This window comes from Protopterus annectens, chromosome 10.part0 (assembly GCF_019279795.1).
Source record: "Protopterus annectens isolate FY-2018-M chromosome 10.part0, PAN1.0, whole genome shotgun sequence".
Lineage (NCBI taxonomy): Eukaryota > Metazoa > Chordata > Ceratodontiformes > Protopteridae > Protopterus > Protopterus annectens.
In genome coordinates this window covers 481,790,942-481,803,243 of record NC_056744.1, presented here as the reverse complement: position 1 = coordinate 481,803,243, position 12,302 = coordinate 481,790,942, and the positions used below count along the sequence as shown (strand labels likewise).

The 12,302-nt window shown below is 38.9% G+C and overlaps 1 protein-coding gene across 2 annotated transcripts in view; it reads right to left on the bottom strand.

The window, feature by feature from the left end:
• DDR2 (discoidin domain receptor tyrosine kinase 2) overlaps window positions 1–12,302 on the bottom strand; it is a 1,067,915-nt gene that overhangs the window by 126,282 nt on the left and 929,331 nt on the right. For both annotated transcript variants that reach the window (XM_044085379.1, XM_044085380.1), the window contains one exon: window positions 11,123–11,333. In XM_044085379.1, coding sequence (XP_043941314.1) covers window positions 11,123–11,333 — 211 coding nt within the window. The remainder of the gene's footprint in view (window positions 1–11,122; window positions 11,334–12,302) is intronic.

Below are 12,302 nucleotides of genomic sequence, written 5' to 3'. Positions count from 1 at the left end.
AGATTAAAAACCCTCATTTCTACCCTGGGTGGATTTGATAAGTAGTTGGGAAAGGTTTGCCTGATGTTGAGTTCAATGTGAACACAGGGCCACTGAGAAAGAAATTCAACACAAACATTGGAAATGAGCTGTCCATTAGGCCCAAGATCTGAAAGAACTTTCTTGCCACACTTCTCCACTTAACCACTGCTCTGAAGCAATACAAATGATGGCTTCTCACTTGATCTTTGGCAAAAGGCCAAGATACAATATCCTACTTGGCTGGAATCAGAAAGACTCTGAGAATCATAAAAACAAAATAAAGAGCCAGAAATTCTACCATCTGGGATGACTTTGGCTGGAATCTTACAAACATGACCATCACTCTTTAGTGAAATATTTACAAAGATTTGTCTGTGTAGTAAATAGGTAGCTCCAAATTGTTGTATGTGAGAAGTCAGTCATCAATATCTAGGCAAACTGCATGTCCAATGATCATGATGCACTTTTGTATCTCACCAAAAAGAGAAATCCATAACTTATAAATTGCAATTTAGCCCCCTAACAAGAGGGGAAAATGTAAAGTAGCAGTTACAGAAAGAGTGAAGGATTGTCATTTATGAAACTGTCATTTTACTGCAGGACTGGATTGATAGATGGTAAATAAAATTTAAAATACTGGTGCAAATTATATTTTACAGTATCATAGGTGAATACTAGGCTATCATTCCACAGATTACAAGCTTGGCCAATCACTAAAGGTCAGAGCCAAACCTTGTATCTGTGAAGTAAGTACCTAAACTATTATGCCAACCTCATCCACACTAAGCATCTTACATTGTGGTTACAGGGACACTGGTTCCACAGAATTTTATTTTTCTATAAATGACATTAGTCTTAAAATTCTTAGTGCCAAGTATTGAAATAAAACTGTTTTAACACAGCAAGACCCTGAAAAATTGTCCGTGCAGCTCAGCACAGGCACTTCATGGCAGATGTTTAGCTATCTATTCTGGTGCCTGGTGTTATGTCCCCGTCTCTCACTTCTTTCATTTTAAACTGTAGCAGCCATTGTACATTTGTACCAAGCAGCTGCTACTATTTATGCCACACAAGGACACACACATGCGCACACACACACACACACACACACACACACACACACACACACACACACACACACACACACACACACACACACTGCTAAAGTGCTTCAGTTCAAAATGCAAAAAAAAAGGCTTTCTTTCATTTTGAATTGTAGCTGATATAATTTTTGCCACATACGGAGCACCAATATACTTCATTTAAGACCATAAAGGCAATAATACCATTCAATTCTGAATACTGGTAATGCACTAACAATTGAATGCACCCCTAACTCTTTGTGCTTAGGGTATCTACCCTCCATTACCCCATTCTGTCTACTTTCTACCTTGTGGATTTATGCTTCTGTGTGTTTCTGTGGTCAGAAATGTCATGTGACCTTGCACTGAGCATAATCACATGTTGCTTGGTGATACTATTCATGGCTGTGTTTTATCATAAAAAAAAAAAAGATTTGTAATTTCCAGTTCTAAGGTCCAGTGAGATGCAATTCTGATTGAAGCCAAGATGCGACAGGTTTCATAAGTGGTCCAAGAGCTGGAAGAGCTGGAGCTGAAGGAATTGGGATGAGCAGTGGATGTCATTATACACATCGCAGTGGAATGGAGTCGGTCTACGTCCTGTTACAGGAGCACTATTTGGGGTAATGGCCAGTATTGCATTCCAGTATACAGAAATTCAGTGGCAATAGCCAGGCCAAAGTACCTGTATTCCAGTAAGGCATCACAGGTGGATAGGTGAATTTGCTCACAGCCAGTGGGAGTTACTAGACATTGCATTACACTGCACCTGCCAGCTGTTAAGAGGAGGATTGTTAGCAGTACTTTAATCACTTGATCTCCCAAAGGATGACTGCTTCTCTCTGCAAGTCTTATGTCTCCCTTCTAGCATCTTCCAGTGCCAGAAACAGGGAAGGATGATTGGACCATGGCTTGATAGTCATGTGAGGGGGGTGGGGAAACAAGAGCGAAAATGCTGTAAATTAAAAACAGAAGTTTGATTATATTATTCCTTTTTGTTCATGCTGCGTGTAATGATAGTTACTCCACATGAGGATAAGTCTGATACGTTTTGAGGAAAGATACTTCCCAGTACTGCCTTCAGGTGAGTCTGTGCTGTCACATGACGTAGCTTGTTAATTACAGCCTCATGACAAATTTATCTGCTGTTCCTTCTAAGTGACAGTGTTAAGATTAAGTCATATTCAAGCCATATTTGGCAACAGTAGTCTCAAGTAACACAATTACAACTACGTACACTACCAGCCCTGTTTCCTTCCTTGTGCTTACAAACACTTCACCACATGAAGATAATGCAGAATACAAAATGTTGGTTTCTATTAAATTTGCCTTCTTTACTTTGTAATATATACTAGATACTGATCAGCTGAGGAGTACTGTTTTAAGCTGATTTACTGGCATCGTGGTGGTGCAGAGGTAGCGTTGTTGCCTCACAGCAAGAGGTTCTCCTGTTTGATTCATGGCTGGAGTGCGGGGAGTGCCTTCTGTGTGGAGTCTGCATGTCCTCTCAGCGGTCGAGTGGCGTTCCGAAAAACATGTGTGAATGGGCGTGCCTTTGTTAAATATTGGGTGTCGAGCTGGCAACTCGGCACCGTAAAAACCTACTGCCAATCATTAGTGGATCGGAGTTCTGCTGTGGCGACCCCTAACTAGGAAAAGCCGAAAGAAAAACAACAACAATGTCTTTTTGGATTCCAGGGCTTCCTAACTTCAAGATCTCCTCTTAGCATGTCTCCTAGTATAGGCTTCTGCTTTAGACTACAATATATTTAGTACAGATGTTTTGGCTCTTTGGGTCTCAGTGGATATGGGACAAAGATGTCAGTTGAAGGGAAAACTTTCCAGTGAAAATTAGTTATGCAGATGCATCTCGATGGCTGTAAATCAGTAGTCTCCTCATGCAAAATGCCCTGCATCCACTAGATGGCAGTATTGGAAAACAACTTCCCAAGCATTCTTATTGCATCTGCTATTCTTTTTAGGAATGACTGCATTGTCAGTAATGCCAGTGGCAGGGGAGTAGGAACTTCTTCCAGTTCTTTCCCTTTAATCAGAAAAAAAAAAAATTGAAAACTAGAGCCGTAAAACACACTATCCATAAGGCCATGGGATGACTTAAAACCTTCTAATGTCTGTCTACAAGAAAAAATGGAGTTAAGTGCTAACTAGTAGTCTTTCTTAGAAGGGAAATAATTCAGAAGGATCTTCATTCAGTGTCTCAGTATACAAATACTGAGCAGTGTTAACTAAAATGGGAACAGAAAGAAGCATTTAAAGAATGCCCTAAGAAATATTGTTCTAATCCTTGACACTGTATCAAAGCAATAATACCCTTAGAAAGATGGGACACTCGAACAGTTCACAGAACCCCTGATATTCTGGACAGAAATGCTTCTGTAGCAAGCTGCAGAAACAGAATGGACCCAGAAGCCATAAAAATGATCCAGTGTCAGGGAATGCAATTATTTCACACAACTAGCTTATAATTTGACCAAAGTTCATTAGGAACATTTTTCTTGACTGTCTTTTGCAAAGAAGCAAACAGTACGATTTTCTGAAACTTGTTGTCTTTTTAACATAGCAGATTAAACACTTTCAATAGTTTGCTCAGTATGCTCAACATTTCCTCAGAAATACATTAACATTTGATTAGACTTGATCCAAAGTAAACTCACACCACATCTGCTGAGAAGCTTACATTTTTAAGGCTAGTCTTTCTGTAAGACCAGATAGGGTTTCTCACACCAATGAACCTTCTTCTTCTTTTCCTGGTTAGGGGTCGCCACAACAGATCACTTGTCCGCTCATGATTGGCAGTGGAGTTTTACGGTGTTGAGTTGCCAGCCCGGCACCCAACCTTCCACAGAAGGCACACACATGCACACACTCATGCCTAGGGCCAATTTAGAGTGTCCAATCCACCTACAACATGTCTTTGGGATGTGGGAGGAAACTGGAGCACCCAGAGGAAACCCATGTGACCACAGGAAGGACATGCAGACTACACACAGAAGGCACCCCAGCTGAGGATCGAACCGGAGAACATCTTGCTGTGAGGTGGCAATGCTAACCACTGCACCAGCGAAGCCGCCCTTCTCACACCAATGAACCTGAAGCTCTAAATTCACTTTGCTGAAGTGAAGACAACAAGAAAGATTATTTTCCAATACAAAGATATCAGCTTACAGGAAGGCAAAGAGGCCAAGAGGTACCAGAATTAAGCATCTTAAAAGAATATTTAGTTCCCAAGAATGTGAAGAGGCTTCGAGCGAATAGCTCTTTACAAAATGCATTTGAGACAGGTAAATAAGCCAAGTCTTACCCTTAAATGGCTCATGAAGTAGCCAAGAATTAGACAGTGCAGCACTACATACCTATTTGATAAAATATGGTATTTAATCTAAAATCACAATATGTAACAAATGAGTCCTTTAGCCCTAGCCGACAAAATTGTTTATTGTTTTTCATTTTGGAGGAATAGGTGGCTATGCCTGTTAGTGTTTCCTTGAGGTGAAAGACCCTCTTCCAAACCTCCAAACTTTAAAACTACTAATGTTTTAGTAACCAGGACTGCAGTTTCAACATGCTGGGATCAAGCAAGTTGTCAAAAGTCTGGCTGGGCAGTTTCTTGATATCTAGAGAAAGTGGCTGTGAGGGACACCTGGACAATTGTTGGTGCAATTAAACTTCTAAAACTGCCTCTGCCCAAATGATAGTATCAGCAACTCTGCAGGCAACTCTCTCAGTCTTTTGAAGGACTTTTTGAATCAAAGGAATATCATGAAAGAAATATATGAATCTTCCCTTCTATGACATGGACATAGCATTTGACCAGAAAGTCACAAGATCTGGTCTTAGTGAACACAAACAGTACTGGAAGGCTTCAAGGAATATCTCTATGTGTACCAAGCCCCTAAGTTTGAAAATATCTTCTATGAAGTCTTGCTGAGGCCAATTTAACAGGGCATGAGTGTGACCTGGCATAATATGTCTGTTAAAATGGCTTGAAAATGCTGCTATATACTGGGCTGAAAGAAATATGTTTGTGAGAATTTCTCAGTTCGAAAGTCTACTTATCTTTAAGACCTCAGATGTGTAATTCTTATTTGTCTATTTTTTTTTTTAATTTATGTGTGTGTTATCTGGGATAAGCCTACTGGACACAAGTGCCTGCTTTCGAAAATAAGGCAGGAGGACTGGGAAAGTGACTTGGTCAGAGGCATGGAGTCATAAGGAAGTGAAATGATGACTGAGGGTACTTTACCCAGGACTACATGCTGAAGTCAGTAGCATCTTATAGCCTTAGTTCTCGGAAGCGCCATAAAAAATCTTTGAAATGTAGTACAGTATTTTTTTATCTATAGACCTGAACAGCTTGGTATGGTGTTTTGTAAGGACTTCATTTAATTCTTCTCTATCTGCTCCTGCACATTTCTGACTGCTAAAGGGGTCATTGACCTTGTAGGATAAGACTGCATGACTGTTCAGATGTGCTCCTGTCTTAGTTCTCCTTCTTAACAAGGAGACATTTGATGTTAGATGCTGAAACTTACTGACGACTGCAATATCATCCCTCTCCATAGATTAAAAACCCTCATTTCTACCCTGGGTGGATTTGATAAGTAGTGGGAAAGGTTTGCCTGATGTTGAGTTCAATGTGAACACAGGGCCACTGAGAAAGAAATTCAACACAAACATTGGAAATGAGCTGTCCATTAGGCCCAAGATCTGAAAGAACTTTCTTGCCACACTTCTCCACTTAACCACTGCTCTGAAGCAATACAAATGATGGCTTCTCACTTGATATTTGGCAAAAGGCCAAGATACAATATCCTTCTTGGCTGGAATCAGAAAGACTCTGAGAATCATAAAAACAAAATAAAGAGCCAAAAATTCTACCATCTGGGATGACTTTGGCTGGAATCTTACAAACATGACCATCACTCTTTAGTGAAATATTTACAAAGATTTGTCTGTGTAGTAAATAGGTAGCTCCAAATTGTTGTATGTGAGAAGTCAGTCATCAATATCTAGGCAAACTGCATGTCCAATGATCATGATGCACTTTTGTATCTCACCAGAAAGAGAAATCCATAATTTATAAATTGCAATTTAGCCCCCTAACAAGAGGGGAAAACTGTAAAGTAGCAGTTACAGAAAGAGTGAAGGAGTGTCATTTATGAAATTGTAATTTTACTGCAGGACTGGATTGATAGATGGTAAATAAAATTTAAAATACTGGTGCAAATTACATTTTACAGTATCATAGGTGAATACTAGGCTATCATTCCACAGATTACAAGCCTGGCCAATCACTAAAGGTCAGACCCAAACCTTGTATCTGTGAAGTAAGTACCTAAACTATATTGCCAACCTCATCCACACTAAGCATCTTACATTGTGGTTACAGGGACACTGGTTCCACAGAATTTTATTTTTCTATAAATGACAGTAGTCTTAAAATTCTTAGTGCTAAGTATTGAAATAAAACTGTTTTTACACAGCAAGACCCTGAAAAATTGTCCATGCAGCTCAGCACAGGCACTTCATGGCAGATGTTTAGCTATCTATTCTGGTGCCTGGTGTTATGTCCCCATCTCTCACTTCTTTCATTTTAAACTGTAGCAGCCATTGTACATTTGTACCAAGCAGCTGCTATTATTTATCCCACACAAGGACACACACACGCACACACGCACAGACACACACACACACACACACACACACACACACACACACACACACACACACACACACACGCCCTGCTAAAGTGCTTCAGTTCAAAATGCAAATGCAAAAAAAGCCTTTCTTTCATTTTGAACTGTAGCTGATATAATTTTTGCCACATACGGAGCACCAATATGCTTCATTTAAGACTATAAAGGAAATAATACCATTCAATTCTGAATACTGGTAATGCTAAAGGAATTGGGGTGAGCAGTGGATGTCATTATACCCATCTCAATGGAATGGAGTCGGTCTACGTCCTGTTACAGGAGCACTATCTGGGGTAATGTCCAGTATTGCATTCCAGTATACAGAAATTCAGTGGCAATAGCCAGGCCAAAGTACCTGTATTTCAGTAAGGCATCACAGGTGGATAGGTGAATTTGCTCACAGCCAGTGGGAGTTACTAGACATTACATTACACTGCACCTGCCAGCTGTTAAGAGGAGGATTGTTAGCAGCACTTTAATCATTTGATATCCCAAAGGATGACTGCTGCTCTCTGCAAGTCTTATGTCTCCCTTCTAGCATCTTCCAGTGCCAGGAACAGGGAAGGATGATTGGACCATGGCTTGATAGTCATGTGAGGGGGGTGGGGAAACAAGAGCGAAAATGCTGTAAATTAAAAACAGAAGTTTGATTATATTATTCCTTTTTATTCATGCTGCATGTAATGATAGTTACTTCACATGAGGATAAGTGACTGATACGTTTTGAGGAAAGATACTTGCCAGTTCTGCCTTCAGATGAGTCTGTGCTATCACATGAAGTAGCTTGTTAATTACAGCATCATGACAAATTTAACTGCTGTTCCTTCTAAGTGACAGTGTTAAGATTAAGTCATATTCAAGCCATATTTGGCAACAGTAGTCTCAAGTAACACAATTACAACTACGTACACTACCAGTCCTGTTTCCTTCCTTGTGCTGTAACTTAATTATCAAATTAAAATAGTCCCAGTTCATTAAATAACACTTGTTTTCTACTTTTGAAGAGGACTGCATGTAACTATTCAATAGCAGAATAAAATTTATTGGTTGCTACATGTAAATCCCGTTATTGGAACCCCACATCGACTGGACTGTCCATTTATCTTTGGCATTTACCAAAGCAAGATTTCACAATTTAATATTTTAGTAACATTAAGCAAATTAACATTAGGAACATCTTTTTTTAATGAAATAGCACCCTTCAGTTTTCTATACTTTAGCACTTAGATGATACAAAATAACAAATCCTAGGACAGTATCAGCACACTTAGTACTGGTCAGTGTTACACTTTGGCAATTTAACAGATACAGTGTAACACTCTTACTACAAAATGGAAAAAAATATGGCAGTGATACATTTTAGGTCTTTAGTGGATACACTATAGCACAGTCTCTTTGTGTATTAGCACTTCAGCAAATGTTGGATACAATGTAGCACTATCTGTCAGTATTTGTGCTTTAGCTTATGTTACAGTCTTGCTTTTATGGATAGAGAATTACAGCTTACAGAGAACTCTGCAATATTTTTTCCAGTGTTTCAACTGCATCCCAAGCTATACAAGCTAAGATAGGAATATTTTCTTGATTAGTTGCACTTGTCCATACTTTATACAATGATAACTACTGCTTTTGAGCATTTTTAAAGCATTCATTTTTGTGGCAAAATAGTCATTTCTTAATTTGTTGCTTTTTCCAGTCTGTGTACCTCCAAATCTCTTTGAAGAGGAGCAATTAGCTAGGGATTTGTTTGTCTGGTGGTGGTTTGTTGTTTAATCTGCACTTCAGAGCTGCCTTTGCTGCTCTTCGACATGAGGAAATTCCAGGATCAGACACTTTGTGGCAGAAGGTGTTTACCTGGCCACTCTGAGTTGGAGGCATTGCTAGTTGCTTGTTGTTTAATCTGCATTTGAGAGCTGCTTTTGCTGTGCTTTTATATTAACATATTCCAGGCATCTTGTGGTAGAATGTTTTTACCTGGGCTCTCTGAGTTGGGAAGCATTGGAGGAATCTCAATGTGTGGTTGTTAATTGGCTAGAAAGCATAGGAGTCAGTTTACAAGCCTTTTTCTCTAATATAAACCAGGCAAGTTGCAAGGCTCTTTGTGCATGTACAGATAACTCTACAAGACTTTTCCAGTGTTTGAACTGCATCCAGAACAATCCAATCTAAGATAAGAATATTTTCTTGATTAACTGCACTTGTACTTGCCTTATACAGTGATAACTACTGTTTTTGAGAATTTTTAAACCATTTACTTAGTTTTGAGGCAAAATAGTAATTTCTCTGTTGGCTTTTCTAGTCTGTGTGCCTCCAAATCCTTTGCAGAAGGGGGAATTAACCAGTTGTTTGTTGGTAGCTTGTTGTTTAATCTGCACTTGAGAGCTGCTTTTGCTGTGCTTTTACATTAAGAAATTCCAGGATCAGACATCTTGTGGCAGAAGGCGTTTACCTGGTCTCTCTGGGTTAGGAAACACTGCAGAAAACTCAAAGTGAGGTTATTTATTGGCTAGAATGTATACCAGTCAGTTTTTAAACTTCTTTTCTCTGAGTTCAGCTGCCCATGGTGCTAAGGTGGATAGCAGTGCCCTGTATAGTAGCAAACTCCTAGACAGTAAAATGTACCTATAAAGTTAGGATTAGATCTGAAATCTGTTAAACAGTGTGACATTGTACAGAAATAAGCTTAGAGCAGCTAGCTTGTGCATCAAATAGCACTACCATATCCTAACATTATTTAGCATACTGCCCTTGACCCAAGAAATGACCCTTGGAGACCCCTGTTAAAACCCAATCCTTAATCCTAAACAGCCAACCCTATTGCAGGACCAGACAACATGGATATGCAATTTTCAAATGTCTCTGTGGCCAGCTTTGAAGATTTGGGCATCCTGATAAAATGTAGCAATTGTCTCGTTCTCAGACAACCAGTTAAAGTTTAAAGAAAATAATATGGCTTATGAGAAATGTAAATTTGCAACTTCCATGGAGGTATAAATCTCGTATATAAATGAAGTTGTCATGAATACCATACTATATCCCACATATATAGTGTTCACCACACACATAGCTTGTCTTATGCTACGGCACTTAAATGAAACCTTCCCAAATAACACAGACCTCCAAAGTCAACTAATGGCAGCACTGCTCCTCAGCAGTCACTAATGCACATACCAAGAGTCAGCATGGGAGAACATGGTCAAAATACAACATTGCTTTGCCAAGAATCGATTGCACCTGTCTTCCCTAGGCTTTCAGATATTGGATAAAATTTTATCCATCTCCTTAGAGCCTTTTTTAGGTAATGCCAAAAAGTCAAAACTACCAACATAATGAAAAAGTCTACAAGCAACCTTAAGGGGTTACTGCTCAATGTTTGGGCCCTGAACAAAAAATTCCATACCCTTCAAGCCTTCACTCTGGAGAATGTAGACATCTGTGCCATGACCGAGACTTGGTTTAAAGTTTAAATAGCTACTACAACCCCCCCCCCCGCAAGGAATATCTGGATGTCATTAAATAGAGTATCCCCCACAGGTTAAATTATTTTTGTCTCGTCATCTACCAACAGAGATTAAGAACTCCAGAAGCCTTCTATAGCCAATGTACAGGGTTTGAGTCTGAGCAAGCTAACCTGCCACCCCTAACTAGGGCATTTCATGCACACGCATGTGGACACACACACACACACACACACACACACACACACACACACACACACACACACACACACACACACACACACACACACACACACACACCATAAAGCATGAGTACTTGCTGAAGTAACACTTGTCTCACTGTGTGTGTTCTTAAAGGATGGCAGCAGCAGTTCTTCTCCAGTTCATGGAACTTTTCCATGAATATTTGAGAAATCAAATCACCAGCATTGTTGTGTATGCAGTGTGCTAAAGATGCACACACACACAGACCACAGAAAAAGAAGAAGAAATGCAAACTTTGTTAATTGTTTAATTAAAATTAAATTTTATGCCAGCCCCCACCCCAGCCAGTGAGCCCTAGGCAACTGCCTAAGTCACCTAGTGCTGGATTCAGATCTGAGCATGTCTGTGAAATATGAGTAAGGATAAACCAAAGAATATGAAGACAAAGCAGAATTATAAAGGTTTGCCTGCTTCCTGATTATGAAAGCACAGTAAAACAGAACATGCTGTTAACTAGTGATTACAATCTATAGACAGTAACGGGGGATATACAAAAATTTAATAATAAGGTAAAATATTTTTACCTCAAATCAAAATTCTTTCAAAGACATACATAAGAAATTGTCATACAAGTACTTACATTCCTCTTCAACAGCCTTTGCAAACTCTGGCAACTTCCTTACGAGACTTGATGGTTCCTGATAGTCGGGGCCCAGTGGGAATATTCTGCCATAGGTGGAATTTGACTCCTGCTCACTGGGAGAAGATGATCTGTCGGTGTGAAACATGATGGTGTCACTTTCATGGGAAAGGCTTATTGTCAAGTCATCGTCCAGCATTCTACGTGATGCCTGCATAGTTAATATAGAGATGGGAAAAAAGAAGGCGGATATATACAAATTGTTAGAGAGACCACTTGTGCACCTATACCCCATTTCTGCTATTATTTCCCTTAAATATTTCCCAAGTAAATCAGAAGTCTGTCTGCATGCGATACTCACAGTATTATAAAATGAATTGGTAATACAGTCTGATGAGGGCCATGGTTTTCACATGAACCTAGTGACATACAAATACAACACAACATAATGACATAACTCTTAAGCATCATAGGCATGCATGCAAATTCCCATGAATAATCTAATCTAACTTCAGTTTTAAGCAGTACCAAAGTGTCTTTCAATGCAATATGAAAAGATCCTGATAATAAGCAGATGCATACATATGCTCCCCCTATTTTGAGACTATCAGTATGTCATGAAAAAAACATAGAATGAGAAAATGTTATGCAGTCTGTCATTTTTTAAACCATATATTTTGAAATTAACTACAATCTACTGTTCAGTTGAGAATATATATATATATATTATGTTAGGGAATATCCTTTACTATGAAAAAGTGGCTCAATAATATATTTAGAAATTAATGTGATCATTTAGTTCACTTTTGATTACACCTTACACCAATTATCTGGTTAAGAGTTTAATTTTATTAGTGCACTTTGGTTACAAAGACCTGTTCAAACTAGCTGGGGGGAGCAGGAGATACTGTTTAATGTGTTGCAGTGCAAATTCATATTGGAAGGTGATAAAGTGGAACTCGAACATTTTGGTACTATAGGACTAAATAAGAAATTTAATTGTAATACAAAGAGCATTATCTGTTTAGCTTTATGCCAAAAATGTTCCTGTTTCTATATTGGAAAGACGAAAAACTGCTTAAAAAATAGAATTTACCAACATAATTACGATATTGGAAAGAAAAATTTGAATACTGCACTATTCGTACACATTCAAAAGTTTACTGACCACTTCTTTAGA